At 41.6% G+C, this 26,736-nt stretch overlaps 1 protein-coding gene across 3 annotated transcripts in view; it reads right to left on the minus strand.

The window, feature by feature from the left end:
- LOC141791026 (uncharacterized) overlaps positions 1 to 22,158 on the minus strand; it is a 38,982-nt gene extending 16,824 nt beyond the window's left edge. Inside the window, exon 1 of one of the 3 annotated variants that reach the window (XM_074671209.1) lies at positions 21,819 to 22,158. In XM_074671209.1, coding sequence (XP_074527310.1) covers positions 21,819 to 21,910 — 92 coding nt within the window. In that variant the 5' untranslated portion in view covers positions 21,911 to 22,158. Of the gene's footprint in view, positions 1 to 13,964; positions 14,325 to 21,818 lie in introns of those variants that run through there. The other 2 variants (XM_074671208.1, XM_074671210.1) reach the window with 2 other exon arrangements.
- Positions 22,159 to 26,736: the final 4,578 nt, after the last annotated feature.

Below are 26,736 nucleotides of genomic sequence, written 5' to 3' on the forward strand. Positions count from 1 at the left end.
AACTAAACACTCTCCTACTTTACCAGTCTTATATAGGACGTCAGGAAGTACAGCTCGCTTTTATGGCGCTAGTTAGCTTTATTTTTAAGGTTTAGATTACTTTGTTGTGTATTATCTAAAAGTTTTTGTTCTTTTATTAGGATTCTTTAAATATTATGCCGACCAGAGGATTTAACAAGTACAATTACTGAAGTAATATATACAGGGCTTGACATTAACACCGGCCAACTGGCCAAATGCGGGTGGATTTCGGCAGTGGCTGGTAACACCGCAGCTCCCACTGGCCACTTTGGCGGGTTGAATTTTATCTCAAACATGGAGCAGAGAGACAAGCAAAAAGATGACTCTGATGATGAAAGCTCTGAGGAAATATAATTTACCTCTCCTTCATTGTCATTCTCATGAAAAAAGAAATGATTTTCTGATTACAATCGTTAATAAATATTTAAGCAGACAGTGTCTCTTGCTGAGTTTTTATCAGTTCAATTAATCCCCTTTACCATTTTATTATAAGCAATAACAAACTACTATTTTAATCACTATGTCTTAACAGATGGCATATTTTCATATGAAAGGAGCACAATGTTACACACAACTATCAGAGCTGAATACCTGATTAAGGACCTGTGGATTTTAACATTGATGTAGTCTTGTTTTGAGTGTGCATAGGAGTCATTTACATTTAAAGAGGTTGTAAATCTTTTTCAAGTAAACTTTAGCATGTCATCATCAGCTTTAATCATATTGAACATAATTATCCAACAACAAATTGTGGCCAGTGAAAATACTGAGTGGCTGGTAACTTAGAGATACCACTTGCCACAGTGGTTGGTGAGCAAAAAAGTTAATGTCAAGCCCTGAATATACATAATTTTAGGTCAAAACCCTGTGTTTCTCTTTTTGGAGAAGCTAGCATGGCCGCTAGCCAAATTGTTGCTAACATAAACAGACTAGTAACCAATAAGATTCTGAAAAATGGCTCAGTTTCATCCTGAGTTAGATAAAAGGAAGTCAAAGCCACATAGTTGATATACAGCAGCAAATGTTACAGGAGGTAACACTAAGATCTGGTCAAAATATGTTATTTAAAGCTTAAAAGCTTTAGCTCCAGTTCCAGCTTTGCAACTTTCAGGGGTCATCTTGAGGCGTGGCTCAGACAACAACAACAACAACAAAAAAAACAGATCTGTGACATAACTATCAATATACATACAGCCCTCATAACCTCCATGAACCCATGAATGAAATGCTTGTGCAGTATTGCATACTCACACAAAGCTGTATTTGCTAACCCTGTGCAATGGTAGCCTATATGTATAAACATGTCTGTGTATGCAATTTCCATTCAATAGAGCTATGTGCAATTATACCAGCCTGTTAAATTAGAAGGCTTGGGCAAATGTGCAATTTACATCACCACCTTAACAATTACGTGCAAATACACCAGCAATTAAGCACTTAACTCTCTTGAACACTGCCTTCCATCATATCCATTATATGCACTCTATATACCTAATGCACTGCAACGCTGATGGTCACTTAGTTCCTGGTTTGTCTGTGCCCGCTTGATAAACCGTATGTGTACAATTAACCTGCAGGGCACTCTGAATGAAAATAAGCTAATGGCACATCAACATGTCCATGATCAGCATTACATGTGTGCTATCCTCTATCTTAAATAAAACAAACAAAAACAAATATATATCTATACTGAACAACCAAAATTTGATTTAAGTGACAGTATCATAAGATCTATACAATTTATAATTTATATGTTTCTACACACACTCCTGGTTATTCATAACTCCAAATGACACCCAGATGCTTACAGACAGACATGACATGTTTTGAGCGTAATCTTGAATTCATGTGTGTGTTTGAAGCACAACTGGGGGTAAATGTGTGTGTGAGTGTTGTGTGACTTTACGAGGCTGCCTGCAGAGAGAAAAATTGTCCAAGGTTTAAAGGACTGCGTGTGTGTGTATGTGTGTGTGTGTGTGTGCCCAAGTATGTTCACGAGTCTGTGGTCTGTGTCTCCTGGGGGGGGTCAATAACATCTGGAGCTTTGTAGCAAGAGCATAAGGCCATGAGCAGCTATTACAACGGGCCAAAGGTGAAAGGTCTGTGTGTGTTTTTGGACTTGTGAGGGTTGGAGCTAGAGACAGATCAGCACGAGACACAGAAACAGAGAGAAAATGAGCAAGTATTAGGGTTTACGGTTTGATTGACAAACACAAAATCAAAAATGTTTAGCAAAAAAAAAAACAAACTACAAAAGGTAGTCAGCTAGCTCAGCTCAAATCTCTGAATCACTCTGTTATTTCTCCCTGAAACAACAAGTCTCTGTCTGTCAAGGAACAAAGAGCTACAAAAGTCAATCAGCATGTGTGTGTGAGTGTGTTGGGGACACAATAAGCTTATTGTATGCCCTGTTGAGCAAGCTGTACGCAGGCATTATTTAATCAGCAGATACAGTAATTCTGATGAGTGATTTCTATTATGTCATCAAGCAAAACAAACTATTAATTCAGTTTTAATCAGAACATAATGCAATTAGTGTTATAAACCTCAAGGGCTCAGTATCATGATAGCTGTGTGTTTACTGAATTATCCACATGCCCCTGCATGGATCAGTCTTAGCACAGTAATGATAGAAACAATACGCTCTACTCCCCAATCTCACCAGCATCCAGAGTTTTTGCACCAATCTTGGTCCTCATGACATTCCTTAAGGTCACCATTCACAATCAGTACAGGTCAAAGGTCACTCAGCCTCTGAAGGAGTCTTAATTGCATGTGCAAATTCTCTACCCATGGAGAGCAGGCTGGCACGTGAGGAAATGCTGCGATGAGGGAGGCTCTTTGTCCCTCTGCAGAACCGCATCCAAGGTGGAGTTGGAAAAGTTGTATCCTTTAGCATTTTACTCCTCAGGAATTAAGTATGCCATGATTAAACAGAAGCACCCAAAACGCAGTCAAAAAGTTATTTTCGGGGCCTGGAGGAGTTACTTCTGTTAAATACATTTAATTTGCTGAAAAACTGGAAATATCAATTGCAATAAAATAGAAAAAAAGCTGATTTAGCTGAAAAAAGTGTCTGAAAATAAAATCGAAGGCTGATATATGTTCATGCTTTCAGACACTTTAATATCAGGTGGTACCCATACCTCTTTTGTCTTAGATTTTCTGTTAGATTGATTGAATCTGATATCTTGTTTTTTTTCATTGAAATGACTGTAGTAGGGCTGAATAATTCATCCAATTTAAACCGACATCGCAATGTAATTGTATGCAATTTTACAGATCGCAAAGGCTGCTATTTTTGTAAAAAAAAAAAAAAAAAAATTTAAGTGTCTAAAAAGTGCAATCCACATGTTTCAGTGGTTGAGCCGAAAATTTGTCTTTATCTGTATTTCTGCGCTTTAGTTTGTGTTTTGTTACAGATGAGAGATCAGTAAGATTGATGTATGTTCACACAGTGTTTCTTTTTCATTTTGTAAAAAAAGTGCACTCCACTTGTTGACACACCTCAGTGGTTGAGCCAGAGATTTGGTGTTATTCATATTTCTGCACTTTATTTTGTGTGAGAATCATAAAAGAGAGGGTTCATATTTATTTTTTATATTATTGTTCATACTAGGGCAGTTGTTCTGCAGTGTTTTGTTCTTCTCCGATTTTATTTAAGGTAATTAATGATAATTTTATTACACGTCTTCAAGGCTTGAAGCTAAATCAATCAGTCAATATTCTGCTGATTGTAGTAGTTAAATAAAGATATGTTATTTTTGTCAATACATGCATCAATTCATCTCATTTCATCATAACACGTGGGCCTGACCTAGAAGAAAGACTTGTTTATTTGTTGACGTATCCTTTGTTGTGTTGGTCATACCATAGAACGGTTTATTGCTTGTGTTTAGTGAATAATGCAGCAGATAAACATCCCCCCCTCAAAAAAAATTGCATGCTATATTGCAATTGCAATATTAGTAAAAAAAAAAAAAATCGCAATTAGATTATTTTCCAAAATCGTTCAGCCCTAGAGTGTAGTACATAACCACCTCAATTGTCCTTGTTCATCATAAAATAGTGCTACATCTAGTATTTCTTATCTGACCCTTCTCAGTCATTGTGTTTATGATTATCTTTCACTGTGATTTATCCCCACTAACAGAACAGATGAACCTTTATTCCTCCACATATGTGGGCTTCTCAAGACTCAAACTGGCTGATGAGAAAAACAGAGTCTCGTATGTCTGTACTCTATCCCACCTCCAAACCCAGCCAGCTATGACCTCAGCCACGAGAGAGGGAGGAACAGAGGGTGGAGGAGAGAAAACAAGAGGAAAGAAGAGGCATTATAAATGAAGGAGGAGAGGCCATTATTAAGGGGGGCGAGGAGGATGAAAAAAAGGAGGGAGGGTGGGGCACAGAGAAGAAAAACAATGACGGCAAAATGAAAAAATACCAACATTTTTATAAGCAATTAGCACTGAGGAATGAAATCTTTGCATCATTGCCACAGCTACGCTGATGCAATAAAGCAAATAAACTGCAATTCATTCAAGACAAAGGCAGACATGCAGTACATAAACACAGACCTGCTCACACACAGTTGTAAGCTGTAAGCTTGAGCCAGTAACAATAGGAAAAGTTTGTTTTGGACTACCAGAGTAATACCTCAGAACATTATCAGGCTCTACCATTTTGAGATGAACATAACAGAAGCAGATGCTCTGTGCAGGAGAATGTCTTGTTTTCACTTCTCCTGGCATTCAGCTTCACCACAGCTTCAGAGTGGAGTTATGCAGGAAATGTTTGAACACAGTCTTCACACTTCTCTTGTAAAATCTATCCTTTTTTCTCTTAAACAGCTTGTTTTGATGCTCTGAAACATTAATTTGCTCCTGCTCATACTGTGACGAGGAAAAGCAAAAAGATCACATTTTCTCCCAGAACCAATAACCATTTCTCATATTCCTCATTCACTTCACTAACTCATACCCTTAATATATTTTTTGATATCTTACCAGCACTACAGCTCCACATTCATTACACTGATCTCTGTTCTCTACAGCACATATTCCTCCTCCTTGTACTTTAAATCTTGTAGTGTACCACCTCTTTCACAAACCACAGCTGTATCTCATCCTCATCTTTTCTCCCTCGTCTCCACACTTCCTTCCCTCTGTGTCTCTGACAGGAGGCTCTCGTGGGCTCATAGGTCATTTATTCATTTCATCTTTGCCAGCGGGGGAGATATGAGAGATTTGTGGTTATGTACGCCGTGGAGATATGATAAACGGTGCATGAAGAGAAAGATATGAGAAAATAGATGAGAGGTTGGGAGCTCCTGCCAGAATTCACTGCTCAGATTAAGCTCTCTATCAGATCATTCTTTCGCTCTCTCCTCTTCCTGTTCCCCTAAAACATATTGCACCAACATTCCCAGTGGTCCCACCAACTCTCCTGTCAAGCATTTGTCAAGGTTTGAGATATTAAAGGCGCAGTTTTTTAAATGCATATTTCATGCTCACACATCTGTCAGGTTTTCATTTCATCTTCCCATATGCGTCTTTCTGTTCACTTCATTTTACATCATATGTTTTTCTACCTTCCTCCTCCTCCTTGGCCCCCCAAATCTTACTCCCTGCTCAAAGCTGACCTGGGCTCCTGGTGCTATTTTTAGCCTGTCTACCTCTCCGGCTGTGCTGGAGAGCAGGGAGAAGTCAGAGACATCCCCACGGCACATAGCGCTCATTTCCTCTCGCCAAACATGGGCAAAAAGAGTCCAGCCAGACTGAAAAAGTCCCCCTACCCCCCTGCCTGACATGTTACTCATGTAGAGTCCATGCAGCAACAAGCATTCCTCCATCCGTCTGGACTGCAGACACATGTAGAGGTTTATGGGTAGAAGCTGAGAAAAGTGAATACCAGAGGAAGTGATGGCATCAGGGATTGATAAGAGAGAAGAAGAGGATAAAGACAGAGCAAGTCTGGCTTACAGACTGAGTACATCACACATCATAACTAAAAATGTGTCCTGGTTAATTACAGACACAATTAAATAGTGATGTTTTCAATGTGAGGGACTGGGGATAACTTCTAGGCATAATAAAAAGGTTGTTCTGCTTTTCTCAACAAGAGTGAGAAAGATTTGACAGGTAAAACTCGTGCAGATAACTGAGGGGCCGTTTCCACGACAACGGTTTTAGGGTGACACTCAAAAGTTTTTTTTGCCTTTTCAGATGAAATGTTGTCGTGTAAACGGGGCCTCAGTATCCCCAGTGGTTTGTTAAATTTCAGCAACTAATCAGTGTTTCTCGTTTAAACTCCGTTTACACAACGTTTCATCTGAAAACAGGAAAACGCAGTGAAAACAATCTGCATTTACACGAAAAAGCAGAGAGACTAAAAACGCTGTAGTAAGCATGCCAGGCATGCAGGTGGTGCTATAACTGTCTTGTCCAGAAGCCGTTTTTGGGAAATCTCCACCGAAGTAGAGTTTAGTTGATCATCTGGTGTATTAGGGAATACTAAGTGCAAAATTGGAGTGACAGCTTACTGTTTACACAGCAATGGTGTCGGCAGAAAAATCCCACTCTGGAGGCTGTTTTCAAAAGTTTGCATTTTAGGTCGACTGAAACGCCGTTTCCATGTAAACGCGAGGCTGAAACGCAACAAAACTTTTGCATTTCACTCTAAAACCGTTGTTGTGTAAACGGCCCCTTTAGTGATGAAACATGAGTGTGAAAATCATGTGGACTGCAGCAGAGGGACGGTGTTTGCGTGAACACTTCTTTGTGCTTATCGAACGAGAGAAGGTGTATTAATTTCTCATAGAAGGAAACTTGAAAGAACATAGAGAATGGAGAAGCATACAAAAAGGAGTCTTGGGCCAGACACACAGAGTTCAGTGAGGTGCTTCACAGAGCAGGGCTGTAACCTGTGATCCCAACAGAGCCAGCATCAGGGTTCCTTAATAAGATCATCTGAGAAGGACGGCAGAAAAACACTGGTCCAGAGACTCCCAGAGGAAAACTTAACATTGCATGAGCTGGTTTATAATTGAAGTCAAATGGAGAAATGTTATTAGCATGTAAACGTGTTGCTCCTTGGAAAAAAAAACAGTCAAAGGGCTCTAAGTGCTCACTTAGCAAAGACAGTAGGGGGAAGTTTTCAGGATGCCACAGTGATGTACAGTGACATTTCATCCACTGAAACCAAACATTCTCAAGCAGTGTGTCTTTCGTGAAGTAAGCTGTTGTGTATCTTTGCAGACGTTTCAACTTAAAACACCCCTTCCCCACGGAAGCATATTTTATTTCAAAACATATACCATCAGTCTCTTAACCTCACTGCTGTGTCTGGTCTCCTCCACACTTGTCACTGTGCCAGGAGTAAAGCTGGCTGTGGGAAAAGTTCTTACATAAACCTGGCAGAGGCTCTGGGTCAGGGTTATGGTGTGATGTTGGTGCCTAGCACAGAAACCTTGATCCAATTACCAAACCATGCCAAGCCCCAATCTACGCCATTAACACCAGCCTGCTGGACTGGAAGGATATCCTTCCTGACACACACACACACACACATACACATTGAAACAGTCACTGCTTGGCATCCAGCAAAGCTTCGGGTTCAATTCATTAAAGCAGTATTAGAGATGAAAAGATTACATTTTTCAATAGTTACCAAAAGTAGATTTTACCCCTATTATTGAAAAAAATCTGAGTAGAGAAAAACACACATAATCCACTTCACTTCATGTTGAGTACAGCTTCCTGTAAAAATCATGCAGCCTTTGCCAGATATATCTCAAGAAGGGTTGCGTATGAATGTTGGCAAGAAAGACTGGTGTTGGGGTTCATGAAATGCCTTCCAAAATCAAAAACTACTTCCACTTCTACATTTCATCCATAATTATTAAAAATATCAACATGAATAGGGTTTACATTTTAGGAAAAAAGGAAAGGTTTGATCTAGTTTTCACATTTCTTTGTTGCCACACAACCCTTGATATGACAAAACCAGAAGAGTGTGTCATGCACCAGGTTAAAACAGGAAACACACCAATATTTGCACATAGGTCGTCTAATTTTCTATTGTTCACTGAATTTAAGTCGCATAAGCCTTCTTTTATTCTTTTCATCTGTTCATGGGTTGGCCTGTTAGAGTATTCCCACAGTAGGTGGTCACAGGTCTCTGGTACTATTACTTAGGGGGTGGTGGGCTGAAAAGTTTGGGAATCCCTGTTTGCAACATAAATAATCCAGATCCAACTTTATTCATGTCTCAAGAAGCTACTAAGACTATAAACAAGGAGAAGACACTGACTTGGTTCCATAACTGTAGCCCATCGGTTTCCAGTTGCTCTGACAAAACTTAGATAAATGCAAAATCTCTGCTATTTCTCAGCTTGATTTACAGCACACAGTCCCAATGACAGCACCATGCTCCCCGATGAAGATCAGCAGAAAAGACACATCTGTGTTTATTTCTGCTGAAAATGATTTCTTGGGTTAATTTTGTAGTAATGGTGGACACTGGAGCTGGACTGTCATACAGAAAAAGGAGATAGGAGCAGAAGAAAGACAAACAGGAGAGTGACAGAGCATGGCTTAAACATGGGTTAAGCTGTTTGTGATAATGTTGATTCAACTCCGCTTGCAGAAGTTACTCTGCAGTGGTCTGTTCTGGTCTTTCAATAAAATGCAGAGTAAAGTTATGTTTAGTCTGGCTTGGTTGAGTTGGTTGATGAGCACTGGTAGGACATAACCAGGATTCACTAACATTATAAGTTACCGACACATCTCAGAGCACCAGGCTGTTTAGCAGCGGTAAATATAGCCAGCAAATAAGGTACAAACTGAGTTTACAAAGTTTGCTTGTTGTTATATTTCAAACGACAGTGCGACAAAACTACTGATAAAAACATTACCTCATCGCTTTGTACCCAGTAAAAGTTGTCTTAAACAAAGAAAAGTAGTGCTAAAAAGTGTCCATTTGCTTGGAAACTAATGCACATTTTGGTAACAGGAGGTGCAAGTGCTCATGCAAAATGCAGTTTTTATCCCAGAACACAAGCTTTTCCAGAAATTCCTCACAGCCCTTTGGAGTATCAAAGTTACAGATCATGGAAAGTCAAACTTTCAGCTGTGCCTGTAAAGTTTTATGTTGTCATCAGTTCAACTTTCAAAATGGTCCAAAAGTCGCAAGGTACCAATAAAGTACAGTGAGGGGTCCTTGACTCCAGAAAACACGGTTCTGCCAAAATCACTACCTGCTTTACATGCTTTAGATGCTTTTGAAATCTCCTGACAGGTAAAGGACAGGGTGTTGAAACATGTCAGGGTGAAACACTGACCTCATTTGAGTCGCGTGTTCACAATGTTTCTTTTTCTTAGGTGTGATCCCCCTCACATTGTGTCTTTGACATGTGAGACCTGTAAAAATGTAACTATTGGAATTATGTGTGCATGCTTGCTCATCTTTTTAGCTGTCCTAGGTGTAATATAGGATAAATGGTGATTAATGGCTCAAATGAGTGATAAATCATGTTTAACAACTCAATTATCAACAGCTGTGCAAGTCAGTGTGAAGTATATGTTGACCTCATCTTTGACCCATATGTAAAGTTGCCTCAGATCCTCCCTCTGAGTAACACTGACTGATCTGTGCAGGGTTTAACTGGGTGGAGGACACATCAGATTTCCCCGGAGACTATTACAGACCACTGCAGCTATTTGGCCTGAAGGAAAACATAAATAGTAGATTAAATGACAGAGGTGATGTAGGACAAAATTATAAGAAAGAAGAGAAAGTATAGCTAATTCAAATGTTGGCTTCTGGGAAAAAATACAGAGAGCATACGATGTCAGGCAGTGGGGGTGAAGTGGAGGAAGAGACTGGAAGGAATGCTGACAGGAGGAGGGAGGAGAAATCTCAGTTCTCAGCAGATAACAGCGCCAGAGAAGTTTAGAATACGACAAACTAAACAAATAAGTAATTAAATCTGTGCCAAGGACCAGTGAGAGGAAACAGCCCTCTGTGTTCTGAGGCAGATGGAAAGAGTGGGGGCTGGACAGAGAGAGGTAGACATAACACAATGTGCTGCTGTGTTGTCAGATGTCAATTCACAAAGTCTGAAAAACAAAAATGTGCCACAAATAGAGACAAACAACAACACTGACATTGAGACAGATGTGAAACAGAAGTGAACATTGTGTTGTGTTGTGATGATGTGTGAGTGTAGTGGGAGATCACATAGGCAACATTTAGTCTCCTGTTACAGCCACTGAGTTAATCCAGTGACAGCATTAGCCAGTCAGCGTGTAAATAGAGCTGCACACATAGTAATTAACTGACTACCACATTTCGCTCTGTGAAATATAATCTGTACCATCAGGACAAACCGGTGTATGAGTTTGTTTGTGTGTGAGGGGCTTCAGTGTTGTTTCTCACAAATTGACAACATTTTTCATCTTGAGATGCGCAACATGAGTCTTAAAAGTCTTATATTGCACACAAAGAGAACTTTTTCGATGAATGGCAGTATAAAATGTCAGATGCTGAGTCGTGATAGTTTTTGCAGACAAACAGAAGCAAGTCTTTGAAGCAATATGATATCTAGTATTATGGAAACAGCTTAGACCTCATCTGTTGGCTCATAGGATGTTGATAAGAAAGGAGGTTGGTGTGTTTTATTTTAGCCCACCCACAGATCCTGTCATGACTCCTGAATTTGCTGTCGAACAGACTGAAATCAACAAAATGGACTACACTGATATCGAACTGCACAACTGAACACACACACAGAATCATACTCTGGTGGCAGATGATTTAACACAAAGTGTGCCGAAAGATACATCCCATTTATACATATTCACACTGACTGCCGACTTTGATCAGGAGACAAACTCTACCACTGAGCTAAAGTTACTCAAATATGATCATGATGCTACTGCACCACATACACAGGAAGGCGTGGCCATCAGGATTAAGACTGAAGTGTTTTCCACAGAATGATGCTGTGACTGTGGTTAAGTGAGTTGTTTGACAATATGTGAACCTCATTTGCTCAACTATCTTTTTTTTTTTTTTAACTGAAGTTATTTCAACAACTTTAAACCCCTCCTATACACACACCACCACCAATTTTCTCCTCTTTTTACACACAGTATTATATCCTACCTGGCAGCACTTAAAATAAAAGACATCCAATAAACATAGCTCACATTCAGGAATATACAGGTTATATGCGGGTTATACGGGTAGACAAGGCCTGTTGATAAGTAGAATTACATTCAAATTATTTAAAAACAGCAGCACTACCTGCACATAACTCTTACAACAGCAGAGATGAGACAGTTCAGACTTAGCTTTGACAAGTCACACTTGGCTACAGGTGATCAGACTCAAGGAGCAGAGCAAGATGAAATATGGTCTTATTTATGGTGGGTAATGTTCTTATACAAACTGGAAATTAATGTTATGTAATGTAAATTTTCAATTAACAATGTAAAAATGTTTGGTGGGTCTACTTGGGCAGTCCACCCAGGCATCATCTTTATGTGGGAAACACTCTCTATCTACTTATTTTGATGAATGTAATTGACTTTAAATTCACAGAATGCAGCCTGAAGTGCCTCTGTTTATATATTCTATGGCAGGGCTGCAACTAACGACTATTTTAGTAATCGTTACCCTATAGATTATATTTACGATTAATCGATGAATCGCAAAAAAAAAAGGATGAGAATGCATAATAGTAGAATTCACAAAATATTGTTTTCTCAAAGATATTTACAAAGAGATAACATATTTGAACATAATTAAACTGATCAGATGCTACATTTATAAAGAAAAAAAAACCATGAATGTTCTGTCTCTTGAAGAATCAACAGTATGGGCAAAATAGATTGTTATGTCATCAGACTAAGAACTCAGACTAAGGGCCAAAAAGGCAAATAAATAAAAATGAGTCCCCAATCTTTTCACTTGCAGGTCAAACAGTTCACCCCCTCTGCCCTACCACTATCTGTAGCAGCTAACGCTAATGCTAACGTTGGTTTAATGAACTCCTTGGGGTTTTCAAATGGAGGGACAATCTAATAAAAAGAATAAGCGAGTGCTAAAAGACATACCATGCATTTCCCAACATACAAAAGGAGTGTATATGGGGTTTTGTAGCTACTCGCCTCACTGTTGAGCTCCCCGGCTCGTCAACGATAAGTCCAACTAGGTTGTGTTTTAAGTACTGGATCATTGCAGTTGTACTGCCGTGCCATGCGAGGTCATTTTGGTCAATTAACACACTGCGTGCTTTTACTTCGCATGAAATACTCCCAAACTTAATTTTTTTTTTTTTTTTGACGAACAGCTTTCTCCGGCTCTGCCATTATTCATGTGTTTACTTGTTTCCCTCACCTGCCGGCTTGGCTTCTCCTCCACCACACTGATCTGTTTACATGTGACGCAGACAGCCCCGCAGCCCAGGTAATATACACTCCAGTCAAGTAGGGGGCGGTAATGCACCTTCAGTTAGTTGCCAACCGCTAAATAATCCAACAAAAAGGAAGAAGGCAAACAAACTGAAGACAAACTAAGGCCCCGTTTACATGACGCCGAAAACGGTCAATTCCGCAAATATTTCGTTGTGTTTTGGCCTTCCGTTTAGATGAGACCACATTGCGTTTTCAGTGAAAACGCAATCTTTTGAAAACGCTCCCCAGAGTGGAAAGATCTGAATCCACTCCTCCATCCAGCCTCGTGTAAACACAGAGCAGAGCGTTTCAGGGTGAAACGCTGACGTCACCGCATGCGCACTCGCAGTTTCAGGTGAAGGCTCCGCGCGCAGCCGCATTTCCAGTTGAGCCATTCCGGTCCAGTAGGTGGCGGTAATGCGCGTCATGGTTGGATTGCCGACCGTCTCACACAACAAAACGGCAGAAAAAGAAAGAACAGAAGAAGTGACTTGTCTTCCTGGAGTCGTATGAACGCGGATCGTTTTCACGCCGTCCTCATGTAAACGCGGGTGGCTTTTGGAAACGCAAAGGAAGAATCTTTGCAGGAGTCTCCGTGTAAACGGGGCCTAATACAGCAATGGCGCAGCACAGTGCATTGGTAATAGAAAAACTTTGACGCTTTTACCAGTCATGCAGTCCTATTTCACGGTAAGCAATATGTCTGATTGTAAACAGGAGGGAAATTATTCTTCTACACTCGTTTACAAGATCAGCTGAAATATAAAACCTTTTTTGGCAAGTGTTACCAAGGCTGACAAGCAGAAAGAGTTTCTCACAACAGCTTCAAGTTGTTTCATGTGTAGTTAAATAGTGTACCGACAAAACAGAAAGAACTGAACTCAAACATTTTCAGTCCCTTATGTGCTTTGTACTAGTAAGAGAAGACAGCAGCATACCTGTGGCTAAAACAGTCTTCAAAGTTTAGTTAAAGATGAGTACACAAGGTTCAGAGTCATATCAGGTGGGTGTGTGGGAGTGATGAGACAGTGTGAGAGAGAGGCAGCGATATGTATTCAGGGTGGAAGAAAGACACTCAAAGATGGGGCTCACACTGGGGGAAAAGATGAAAAGCAGCAGGGGGTGTGGGTAGGTATAAATGGGCAGGCTAAGAGGGGCACGTTTAACAAAGGCACACAAAGGGAAGCTGCCTGAGAGTATGGGAGGTTTCCAAGGGGGCAGAGGAGTATGTGGTTATTGGGAGCAAGTGTCTTAAAGAAAAGATCTCCATGGGGTAAATTGTTATGACTCTTACAAGGATGTTAAGCTACAGGAGAGTGGATGGGAACAAAATTTATTTTCCAGCACCTGAGAAGAGGAGAGAAGGGAAGAAACAGGGTGAGAAGAGAGGAGAGAGCAGAGGAGATAAAAACCCTCCAAAGTTGTGGTCTACTGGGATTTCTCTGGCATTTCCTGTGCATGCAGTCTCACACTGTTACTCACAGGCACACAGTCATAGTCGAAACCTCCAGCCTCCATATCAAAGTTATTATGGGGCCATTAAAAGTTGATGGCATCTTATCTTCATCCGTTTCCTTCAGTTAAATAAAGCAAACTCCCAAGTATCACGTGTCCACTCAGAGCTCATTTTGCTGCCTCTCTTCATGCTTTGATCTTTCCTTCACTCCTCTTCATCCTCCATCACCTGTCTCCTTCTCATCTTTCCTTCTTCTTTGCTCTGTCACTCCCCCAACTTCAATCTTTCTCCAGTTTAGTTTTTATAACAACCACTTGTCGAGACCACCCTGCTCCCTCTTTCTTTATCACTGCAAATCTTTTCTGTCCTCTCACTCTTTCTACTCTCTCCTCTCGTTATCCCTCGATATTTCTTACCTAATGCTCTTGCCCATTCATTTGTACCCCTTTCCCAGCCTCCCCCAGTCCCTCTCCACTCATCTCCCCTGCTTCATTCAGCCTCCCTCGACAAACAACCTAGCTTTCCCACAAGGGTTGTCAGGACAACAGAGCCCTGACAAACCCAATCCCACCAGCAGCAAATGAACAAACAGGACAGAGAAAAGGAAAGAGGAGTTTCAAGTCAAGGCCCTGTAAGATGCTAATAGTTAACCCCCAGAATGTCATGTTTATAACCCCGACGCTCCTTTAATACCATGGTGATGAGGCAGCAAACACAGCTGATGTACCTCACAATCAGGACGACTCTGGGAATGAGGGGTGCGCCCCCTTTACTCACGATGCTTCTATGTGTGTGTGTGCTAACATTTACATTTGGCTGTTTCATACTTCTTTGAAATGTGTCTTTTGCTGATGATATTCTAGCTGTGTAATTAAAACAAAAGAACAATTAGCAACGTCTTTGTTTAGACGGACGGATCGTTTTTGGAGGAGAGCCTCAGCTGCACAAAATATGATGAAACTTTTTAGTAACATGTTTTGGTCCAAAAAGCCAATAAATCAAGCACAGCAGCATTGATTCCAGGCTCTCATAGCCCCTCTGTTCATTACAGTCTGATTTAGTGGGCGTGACCTTAATATGTAAATGAGCCACCGCTGATACCGCCCCGCTCTTCCGTGTCACTGAAAGCGGCGCTACGAGCTCCGAGTCCACAAATAGAAAAAGAGCGAAGCTCGTTTACTGTAACATTACAGGCTAAAACAACAGGGTAACTGCAGCTAAAGTTAGCATCCTGAAGCTAACACAGAGACAGGGGGGACACTGAGGAAAAGCTCTTACATCTGCTTCACAGCACACAGCATTTAAAATACTCACATTTCCAAGGTCCCAGGTTTGTTGGTGGATGGTTGGTAATGCGCCTGGATTCAGGACCAGTCTATTGGCTAGCCCTCTGTTGTACTGTCCAAAGCTGAAAAAGCAGTCGGCCGTGAAGTGACTAGCACACACATGCACAGTTTTACTGAGTGTAGCTGGCACATTTCCTTGATAAATGAACTCTAGCCACTTGGACTTGTCTTCTTCTGAGATGGGAGGCTTGTGCATGGAACTATGTGGCTGTTTACAGCCAAAAACAGAGCAGTGGTGGCTCTTCAATTTTGGCATTCTCTCCAGCAGCGGGGAGAGGGTTCGGGGGTATCTGCTCCAGTGGACCAGTCAGGTCAAACTTGCTCCTGATTGGTCAAAAAAGGGAATCACTGACGTCGGCAAATCCCCAAAATCAAAACAGCTCATTTTAGGTCAGGATTTTACATTCACAAGCACTACTAAGTACAGGTTTTGTCATTAAATATCACATTTTGTGGGCTGGGAGGAAAGCCAAGGACCCACAAATTTCACTAAAAGACTTAATAAAGTGATTTTTGAACAATATGGGACCTTCAACCCCAGAGGATGAACAGACTGAATTTATGAATATTAACAGGAAAAACTCTGGTTAAAACATTGACAGGTCATACTCCAACCAAACTTTCTGTTGGACATTCAAAGGCCCATACTGACACCTCTGAAAAAAAATCACATGTGTTCCCTTTATTATGACACCAGAGTAATTCAGATAGACCTGGTAGATGCACAGATACACCCTTTTCTATTTGAGTATGTTACTTTTCTAGAAGATACCCAAAAAAAGAGGCAGGGTTTGAAGGGTTAAATAGAATACAGGCTAACCATTGACCAAAAAATGTTTTTCTCATGTACTTTATGACTTAATTCTCCTTAAATTACAAACTTATTATATTATAGTTCAACTTTAATCTCTACACATTCCAACTTTATTCTTCTAATGTTTTTGCTTTTGTGTCATAAAAATAATTTGTAACGTCTCAGCTTAAATCAACAATACAACTTTATCACAGTTCTTTTCTCATTGAATTACAATTTCTATGTTGTAACATTAAACTTTTATTTTGTAACTGTACAACTTCTATCACGTAATATAAATTTCAGCCATCTGAGATCAATTTAGACGTCAAAACAACACAAGAGAGTGTTGTGTTAACTCATAATTTGCCCAATAGCCAAAATAACATCAAGGTCAGCTTCTCTCAGATCTTTTATACTGCGATACAAGGCCACTGAAGTCTTTGTGACACAGATAACAAGTTTGGAAATCAACAGAAGTATTTCGTTTTTTCATAATGTTGCTCAGACATCTCCTTAAAGTGCCTCAGCTGGATTTATGACACACATAAACAAGCACGCCATGCACTGTGTTCATCCTGCTGCCAATGTTTGCAGAAACGCTTAAATACAGATTTTCTTAGCTTTCTGACACACCCTTGAAACCCCACTCTGACTGCAACACTCAGAGCCCATTAGTTCCATTAAACAAACAATTCACCTCAAACCAGCTTCATTTTTCTTGTTTAATATGCACTTTCATTTAGAAGTCATCTGCCTCCACAAAAGGGCAGCCAATGTTTCCAGCTGGGTGTCCCAGCCTTGGTGTTGAACTACAAAGGGAAACAGTCCTGTATTTGTTAAATTCAAGGTTTTGGGCATGAAGACTGTGAAGTGGAAACAATGTGCAGGAGGCCTCTGGGTTGACTCTTGTGAAGCACTTAAATGTAAAAAGTGGAATTTTGATAGAAAGGTGTTGTGAGAGAATGAGAGGAAATACATACATGGTGTTCTTTACTTAAAACTTTTCAAAGTGAAAACAAAGTGTCTACATCTTCCGGTTTCAGTGTCTTCGTTATGAGAGAAGTCTCCCATTAAAAAGTGAGCACTGCAGAGCCACCAGCCACAGCTTGAAACATTGATCCTCTGCATCCTCCTTTTGGACAATTATAAGTTACTGTGTCTATTTGTGGTCCTGCACCCAGTAGTTTGCATGCTGATGAACCAAAATACACAGAGATGTTCACGCACTACACACACAGTATAACGCCCTGCAGTCATGTCTCATCATGTCTGATTCCTGCCATTACCCGACTGCCTCATCTGAGACCTCAGATGGATCTAAACAATGTTTAACCTGGCAGTAAGCAGTTCTGTGGTGATTACTGTTTGAATCACCTCTAAATTCATCCAAACAGAGATGCACATACCAGCCATTACAGCCATTATCTGTCATCATGCTACACACAGACGTGCTCACACAAGTGGCTGAGGGTGAAATCTACACATGGCTACACACGTTTGTGATGGGAGCTAAGTTTGTGGCATTCATAGCTTTTAAAAACATTTACTCCACCAGGATAAGTCTCTGAACCACATGAATCTTGTAAAACTCCTGCCTCTTTTCCTCATTAACCAATCACTCCTCAGTGTGGAGTCTAAAGCTGTTGATTAATCCTATACAAACATATGACTCATTAAAAATGAAAACAATTTAGATGGTTCTCACTTAACCTCCACACAAAAAAATCTACCTCTGATAACTTCTGTGCACTCCTTGGTTTGAGACAGCCTCAGTATTTGATTTTGAGGTGAGGCTCATGCATGACTTTGGTTTACTCAGCTACATCAACACTGCTGCTGCACAGTCACAACAGAAGGATAAAAGGATGCATATCTCTTTGGGATCTGTTTCACACAGACATCTAAAGTTAAGGTTTGCACAGGAAGCAGAGATTAAGTCAGGTCAGGGATTGACAGAGAAATAAGGGACTGGGCATTTGTCCAGAGTAACCATTCTGTGACCGGCTGTTTACAATATCGTGTTATTTATGCAGCCACCAATCAAACATGTCCTGTTATCATCCAGCCTGATAGCAACTCTGTGTACGGTCTTTGAAGCCTTATCCAAAACAGTCAGAGGAAACCAGCCAGACTGCTTGGTTTCCTCCAGTGGGACAGGTGATCAGGAGGATTTGTTTCAACATAAACAGCAATAACAACCTCAGCCAGGATTAAACACCAGCTCATGCATGAACAGCCAGCGTTGATAGGCCATTTAGCCTCTTTTTGACCGTCTGATCTTTAATTAAGGAACTAAAATAGAGCTGAACCTCAGCAGGGAAGTTCAAACAGTGGGGAACTTCTGTGATTATAAAGATTATTTAAAGGTATCTGTCTCACACACTTCCACTTATAATCTCTACTCCTCTGCAGCCAGATTACCATACACCTACACAAGCAGGAGCTTTACACTGCGTGCATCCATGCACAATGGCAGCCTTACAATCTTACCTTCCTCTCATCCTCTCCCCACACCCACAGGTGTCTTCCATGCAGTGTAACTTTAGACACAGGAGCTCCTCAGGTCACAGTCAATCATGCATGAGCCTGTGGAAATTCTGGCAAGTAGCAGCAACACAGACACCCCAGGCCCAAGTTAAAATAAAGGTTTGCTGCGTTTATCATTAAGAGGAGAGTCTCTTCTCAGGAGATCAGAAGTCTGCAGATGAGAGGATAGTGTGTTGTCTCAGAATAATGTTTTACATAACTTGGTACATGAAAAAAAAAAAAAACCTGCTTCAACATACATGAACATTTTCTGCCTCATTCAGCGTTGTTAAACATGTTATCTCATTTTGATTGTGCAATCTGCCACTTCTCTTTCTGAGTGGAAATACAAACATAGTTGGTTTTTAATTCATTAAAAACATCTTACCTTTTTTTAGGACTAAACTGTAAACAGGTCATGCACAGAGACAAGTCTTACTGGTCTCCGAATTCTCAAAAAACTGAATCACTTTGTTAGTGCAATGACTCAGTTACTTTATGAATCACTGCCTGACACACTCTCTGCAAGAGCACAAAGTGAAAAACTTTAAACTAGCACAGCACACTGAGTGTGAACTGTAAGACAGATATCTCAATGAAGGTGTGTTCAGAGTGAGCAGGGCTCACAGATGTCTGAATTCAGCCCACGCCCGAGTCTGATGAATAGAGTTCAGATTGCTCCACGGCTCAGTAGAAATTCCCATTGGATGTGTTTTACAAAGCTGACACAATGCTGCAAACATTTCTACAAACTAGTGCTGCACACTAGTGCACAAGTACTGTGCAAAAACTAAACCTCTACTGATGCATGGTGCTTTGGAAACATGCTTTTGCAGTTATTGGCTGATGTGAATATGTGTGTTAAATTTGCAGAGAGAAGCACAGAGAGAACTGGTTTGTTTGACTGTAAAACAACACAATGGGGAAATTTGAAAAGTAAATCCAGAAGAATTCGGCATTGTTGATTGAAACACTGACCTTACAGTACCTACAGTGCTTATGTGAGTCATTTATTCTTGTGTAAACGGGACATGAAACAGGGTTTCTGCTGCTAGGAATTGGAAGAATTTCCTGCACAGCGGATTAGACAATGTCCTTGAGTACAAGCATTTTAACTGTTTCTCTTCTTCCTGTCTCCAAAAGCACACACTAACACATGCAGACAGTGTTTTCCAGCCCACGAGTGAGACACTTTGTACTCCTCAGTGGTCTTTGGGACTGAAGGCAGACCTCCAAGGCTACATGTTGAGGCGAGAGGTCTGAACGAAGGATGCATTGAAAGTGCTCCCCTTTTCTTCACAGTCTCACCCACAAAAGGGTCTGTTTCCCATTCAGGACACACAAGGGCATGAGATAATACACTCAGGGATCTCAAGGCCACACACTGGGGGCGGGATCACACAGAAAAAAAAACACCCTCCTCCTACCCCTCTCTCCATGCAGACTTCTCAACACCCCTGCCTTTAATTTAATAGCCTCTGCAGGATGCATGTGCACACCCTGAAACAAACACATTCACATGCAAACTCACAAGCCCGCTCATAATATCCCCTCAGTGCGGGCACACACACACACACACACACACACACACACACACACACACACACACACACACACACACACACACACACACACACACACATGCACAGGCTGGCTAGTCTGTGGTTTGACAGTGGGAATCATGACATCATTGTGCACCCCTCCCACCTCTCTATTCAGTCACAGCAGAGTTATTTAGCCTTCTAAGTGGGTTCAGAGAATGCTGGGGGATTTCTCCCTTTCAATCTTTTTTCTTTTATTCTCACATAAGCACAACAAAAAATCATGCATGTCTTCTGGAAAGATGGGGTATCAAGTATAAGGGTGTTGCTAAGGGACACAACCTTCCAAATGAAACTGAACATGGAAACTTTTTGAGATTTTCCAAGTTCAAAAAAAGAAAGAATAATACCGAGCATGTTCTGCTGGGATGTGGAATTTCTTGAAGATGTCAGATTTCATCTTGTCAAAGTTAACTCATAAAGTGCTGAATCTAACCTCCTCATGATTCATGGTATCACACAGAACCAGGACGGTAAACAAAGAGAGGTGTAAGCTAGAGGGAGATGTAACAGGGATGGACAGAATCAGTCCTTCACTTCCACATGAGAAGACATGTGAGCCCTGGCCCACTTCTTTAAGGTATAACTTTGGTGTATAAGTGGATAAGCAGCATCATGGAACAGTATATTCAGTTCTCCCTGCACTAGCAATGACAGCATGTCTGCAGATAGAGATGACAATACCACACACACACACACAGTGAGACAACATGAGGGACAAAGAAAAGAGAAGTTAGGATTGTTGTTGTTTGGAAAAGATAGATAGCTCTCCATAGTTACAGACCCTGAGGCAAAAACCAGACCGAGCCAGGTATCTGGAGGTCAGGTTACAGCATGATGTGGTCTCAAACATGTCAGAGCAGAATTAAAATTATGTCAACATTTATGTTATTTTTACAAGAGCTGATTCAAAACTGTTAGCTTTAGTTCCTCATTATGTGCTGAAACCTGCCTTGCCCACTGGAAACTGCTCTATCCGTGCAAAGATCGCCCTGCTCTGTATTTAGACACAATTGCTTGTCATTTTAATCACTGTTATCAAGTGGTTATGTTCATGGTTCTGGTGCGTGCAAGCTCTGTGTCAAATTTAAGAGCCTCTCCCTGTAAGACAAACCCCTGTCAGAGATCAGGTCATCAGCAGAAACGTGACCCTGCAGCTCAGAGAATGAAGCCTCGCTGATCCTGAGGGAGAAAAGCAAAGTCATGGAGCGCAGGGCGAGTGGAGCTGCCTGCCAGGTGCTGCGCTCTCTGCCACACCAGCCGCCTGGTGTGCGTAATGGACGGCTGACCACGGTTCACACAGCTCTCTCTGTGCTAATTAACCAGCCTGGGTGCATTACTTACTGCTGAACGTAAATAAAGGGCAATCAAGGTTGCGTGCTGTCCCCTTGTTGGCACCTCAGATCCCCTCATTGGATTAATAGAAATCAAGTCTCTGGTTACGCAACAGTACACTTGGTTGTGCGTAAAACGACTCTGACTCAATACAGAGTAAAGTAAGATGGGGAGGTAGAAAGTTTCCTGAAAGTTAAACAGAGGCTTCTGTCTTTGAAATATCTCAATACAACGACTCAGAGTTGTAAACGAATCACCAAGAGCATTTTGAGTTACCAGTTGGTGGAGGACCGGGGGTTGAGGATGTCCTCCTTGGCCGTGAGCAGCGACAGGCTGTAGGTATCAAGGTCGACCCCTCGCGTGCTCATGATGGTAAAAGTTTCCAAACCACTCCTGCAAGCTTCTTCTCTCTTCACTGGTCCCGACGTTTCCCCGCGGGTCGGACTATCAGCTGTAAATCAGCCACAGCGGAACACCGAGGGTCGTTCACAGGCGAGGAACCAGCAGCACAGCAACTGCAGGTTCATGCAACGCGGGGTTTAAGATCCAAGCGGGAGAGAGGTCCGTGGAGGCGCTGCGCACTCACAGCGTAGTGAAGACTGCGACTGCACACTGGTCTTTGTGCAGCGGGGCAGAAGAAGTTTGCACTAAAAGCCCCACCTCCCGTTGAGAGAGTGGAAAGCATAATGACTTCACGGACTGGGTCACTCTGAAGAAACGCAACCAGTCAGCTACACTTACGGATAATAAATGAGTATCCCATTATTCACACGATCCAGGCGTGCAGGGGGGCAACTTCAGTGCTACTTAGATTGCTTTTAATTGGCAAGGACCACCATCGTGGCTGTTATGTAATCATAATTCTAATGGATGGCAGCTAAAAGTCAACTGATAAAGCAAGTATTGTTTTCTGGATGAAGAGCCTTTCTTTAGAAATCCTCATTAGAAGTTGTGGATGTAGTTTTAAAGGGGGTGGGCTGCAGCTCTAGACCTGTCAGCCTTTTTGCCATCTTTGAATTGGCCCCAACTGGCCCCTGACAGACTCCAGAGAAGCCTTTTACAGTGTGGGCGCTCTCAGAACAAGTCATAGAAGGGCCAATTTCATGGGAACTGAGTCTGAAGCAGCTAGTGCATTAAAAAAACAAGGGAGGCTGTCTCTGTGTTAAAGATCACCTGGGGTCTCTGCCCCTCAGTGTCACACAGACAGACAAATTCATTTAACACAGGCGCTGCCATGCACTGGAATGACTTACACATCCTTCCCCTGAACTCTAACCAAAGACACTTCTTCTAGTCATGCCAACACTCACACACTCGTGCACTTGTGTTCACCTGTGGGTCAGCAGCATGGGAGGGTTAAGACTGTGGATTATGGGAATGTTCCTGAGCTCAGTAATTTACTTAGCAGCCATTCTTAGATAATCCAGGACAGATGTAAGGGATAAAAGTCACAGGTTTTTATTTTCTGTTGTGTCAGGCTCAGGCTGGACTTGACCCCATGACATTTGACTCCAGATCACTTTAATTGGCAAGGCAAACACTGTGCTGGGCTTTTCACAGCCAAGATTCGTTAATTACAATGTGGTTGACACAATACTGCACTTCAAGAAAAGAAGATCAGATTTTAAACTTTTTGACACCCATTCTTTGATACATTTTCCATGGTTAGTGTTGCACTGGTTAAGAATAATTTAAGTTTTGTACAACAAACATGAAGCTGTGTTCCAGTGGTCTTAAACTATATCTCGATAAATGGAAAGCGAGCCCGTGAGAAACAAATCCCTGAAAAAATAAATTAGTCGCACAGTGATAAATCTAGCGTGCTACATCGTAACTGTTGGCCTTCACTGTATAAGTTTGGACAGGATTACATGTCCCTCACAAACAGCTCACATCTCCCGAGCCCTCACTGTAACTTGTGTGAAACTTGTGTGAAACTTGTGTGTTGCGTTAGTTGTACAAGCAAGCATGCAGCACAAACAGACTCTGCTATCTTGGCTGAAGCTTGCATGCCAGAAAGACAGGGGGCATGACATCCCCACGCCGCTATTATTCTTACAACTTCCTGCTATTAGAGGCTCTCCTGCCCTCTCGAGCCCTCAGCCCTTCTCTGTGGATGTGAACGGCAGAGCTGTTATGCTCTACTTCAGAGGACTTTGGCATTTCCTCTGCTGGGGTGCGGTGGCAGCTGTTGTTCAAGATGGGGTCTAAATGTGGGAATGATTGTATGTCCAGTGGGGATTTGGACTTGTGTTTGTGTGTGTTACTGTGTGTGTGTGCTAATGGGGGAGTTTCAACTCATTTACTGAGACTCCTTCTCTAATTGTCACCGGCCTCTTGTGCAGTTTCCTGCCTTCCTGGCAGAGTCTAAACCAACAGAGTGTGGGTGACGGTGTTGAGTGGTCCGACCACATGACACATCCTCTAAAAGTCTCCCAGAGCTCTCTTTAATTCTGAATTCATCTGAGAACAAGTTTTCAGGATTCTCTTTGATTTCCAGTCAGTGTGTACTCAACTGTGCCTTGTAATATTGTGTGGGATTGCACAACATACAAATCATAATCTCACTCTGAATTGAAAAAATAAACTGTTGCAACCAAACAAACCACTTCCTTGTAGGCACGGATTAGCCCAAATCCTGTTTCCCTGCATGGTGTGTTTCGAGGCTTGTGTGGCAGGTTTATGTGTGCTCGGACCTGATGGGCGGGGTCAAAGGTCAGAGATGGGTTTGAGTTCAGGGGTCACAGTGTGAGCTTTGTCATGCTGTGGTCCTGGAAATGTGTTTTCATTCTGCACAGTTTGAGAGGAAAGACCTGCATGCCTCTTGCGTGACAGCATGTTGTCACACTTAGATACGTGCAATGCTTATAATCTTCTGTTCAGGTTGTCATAAGTATCACCTTTGCTATGACATCATCTCATGTCTTGAGTAGTGTTTTACAGCATGAGGAGCTGGAATGTGTCCAACCTTTTGAGTGCCATTTTTCAAACTCACAGTGTTTGGTACTGACCTTTGATCCTTGAAATAATCAGACATTTATAAGTTTATTATTTATTTCAAATCATAGTTTCAGAAGAAAATACTTTTTAGTGAACTTTATTCATTAAAATTAGGTGAGAAAATAACTCATAATATACCCTGTACTTCAAGTAAATGCTTTTACAACTGCATCTTTAAAAAACCCTTGCACTTCCACAACACTTCTAAAGATTTCCCAATTTTTGTGTGAACATTGATAACCAGACTTTTAACCCAACTTTTTTTTTCTTCTCCCAAACCTCTTATGAAATTTCTGAAAATTGTGAGTTAATGGATCTTCCCATAACTGCCCACTAAACCTTCTCCCATCACACTTCTACTCTCCATAGAGGGTCCACCACACTGCCAACCAGAACCTGTTCAATGCTCAAAAAGTAGATCTGCCTCAGTGACTGTGTGTAAAGCTGTTTGTAGCTCGTCATGGTCAACTGGCAGTTCTGGCCATGAGGAATGCAGGTGATGCAGAAGTGCTGAAAACTGAGGTTCTTCGAGGCTGATTGCAGAAGTTACAGAAACCACATCAATTCCAAAAAGTTTGAACTTTACAGAAAAGATATACATTTACAATTTGGCACAAAAAAATAACTTCAGTCTGAATAACTAAGCTGTCAATGAGTTTTGCATTTTCATTGGTACACTCCATATACCTCTTTTGGCCAAAATACACCAGATGTGACTCCAGTCCAGCTCTAAGCTGTCACAGGACTGAATCAGATAGGTTTCTACTTAAGTCAAAGTGTCAACTCACACTGGGTCTGCTCTGTTGCGGCCTGGCTGCACCCCTGCTTCAGCAAGTCGAAGCTGAATGCATCAGATACACACTCTTCCAATTTTGCCAGACGCTGGAGCTGTGGCTCATTAATTTACAAAAAGCAGAAACAGGAAGTCAGGTCCCTGTAACGTTCATAATAAAACGAAATGTATAAGAACCAGATCGTACTGATGACATGAGCGTAGCCATGCCAGGAGTCGATAGGTTTGAGGTTTTATGGCCCTTATGTGAATGAAGAGAGTCTCATCATTAGGGTGGGAATCAAGGGAACTCCTCAGTCTCACAACTCCAGCTGTCTTCAACATGCCAGACTGAACACATAGCTGGAGTGAGTTGAGGGATGAGAGAGAGCACACAGTCAAAATGCAATGGAGCTGAGTCAGAGACACATCCAGTGCATTCCTGACGTTTGCCTCATCCTAGCTTGACCAAAGTGAGAGTGAGCTCAGCATTTCCAATATGGCAGCTTCAGACAGTGGGCTTCAGAACTCAGCTTCAGAAGCAGATGGGTGACATCACAGAGACTACGTCCATGTATTATATCGTCTTAAGTCTTGATCACACTCTTAGATCAAAGTTTCTTGTCGAGATCCGTACAGATGGGAACTACTTTTCCTGGTAAAAAAATATCACTGAGATGTAAAAATTTTAAAGTTGTTAACTCACTCAGGGTATAAAATTAACTGCTTTTTAGTCTTGTGTATTGCACAATTTCTTCTCTTCATGCAATAGTTTTTGTTTTGGGACAAGTACATACAAAAGTCAGTTTAACTCAGAGAAACCTGTTTTTCTTTCAATGTGCTGAGCACATTTCGGATGTCCTACCTCCACTCCCTGTTGTGGTTCTGCTGAGCTCAGTGGAGGAGTCTTGTTATTGCTCTCCTGGAGGTGGATAATGAAGTGTGTGTGGGAGAGACTCACTCACAGAGAGGACACAGCTGAGTGGAAGTCGGTCACAAGTGATCTGCAAGCGGTGTACACACAAACATATCAGTGGCTGCTTTTGATTGCTCTGTGTCAAAAGACAAATGAGGTTGATTCAGGTGGTGGACCGATGTGATAAGAAAAAGAGTTATCAGTGATGTGACGCAAAGCTGGAAACAAAAGGCCACAATAAAAGGCAAAGACTCCCGCTACAGCGCACACATGCATTTCAGAGTCACACACACCTTCTGTTGATGTGCATTTGTGTGTTGAGAGATAGTGCATGAAAAGAAGGGGTCCATACATTTGCAGTTCTCCTCTTAATGGTCCTCCAGGTGAGGTCACTGCTCAGCTATGTGATTTCACAACAACCATGAGACCCCCTGAGCCTCTCAATGTCTGCATTCATGTGCTTTTTGCAATTTCAAATCATATTCTTACCCCTAAAAACACTTTTT

The sequence above is a fragment of the Halichoeres trimaculatus genome, unplaced genomic scaffold, assembly GCF_033239565.1.
Source record: "Halichoeres trimaculatus isolate MK-OKI-2021-1 unplaced genomic scaffold, fHalTri1.1 fHalTri1_scaffold_5, whole genome shotgun sequence".
NCBI lineage: Eukaryota > Metazoa > Chordata > Actinopteri > Labriformes > Labridae > Halichoeres > Halichoeres trimaculatus.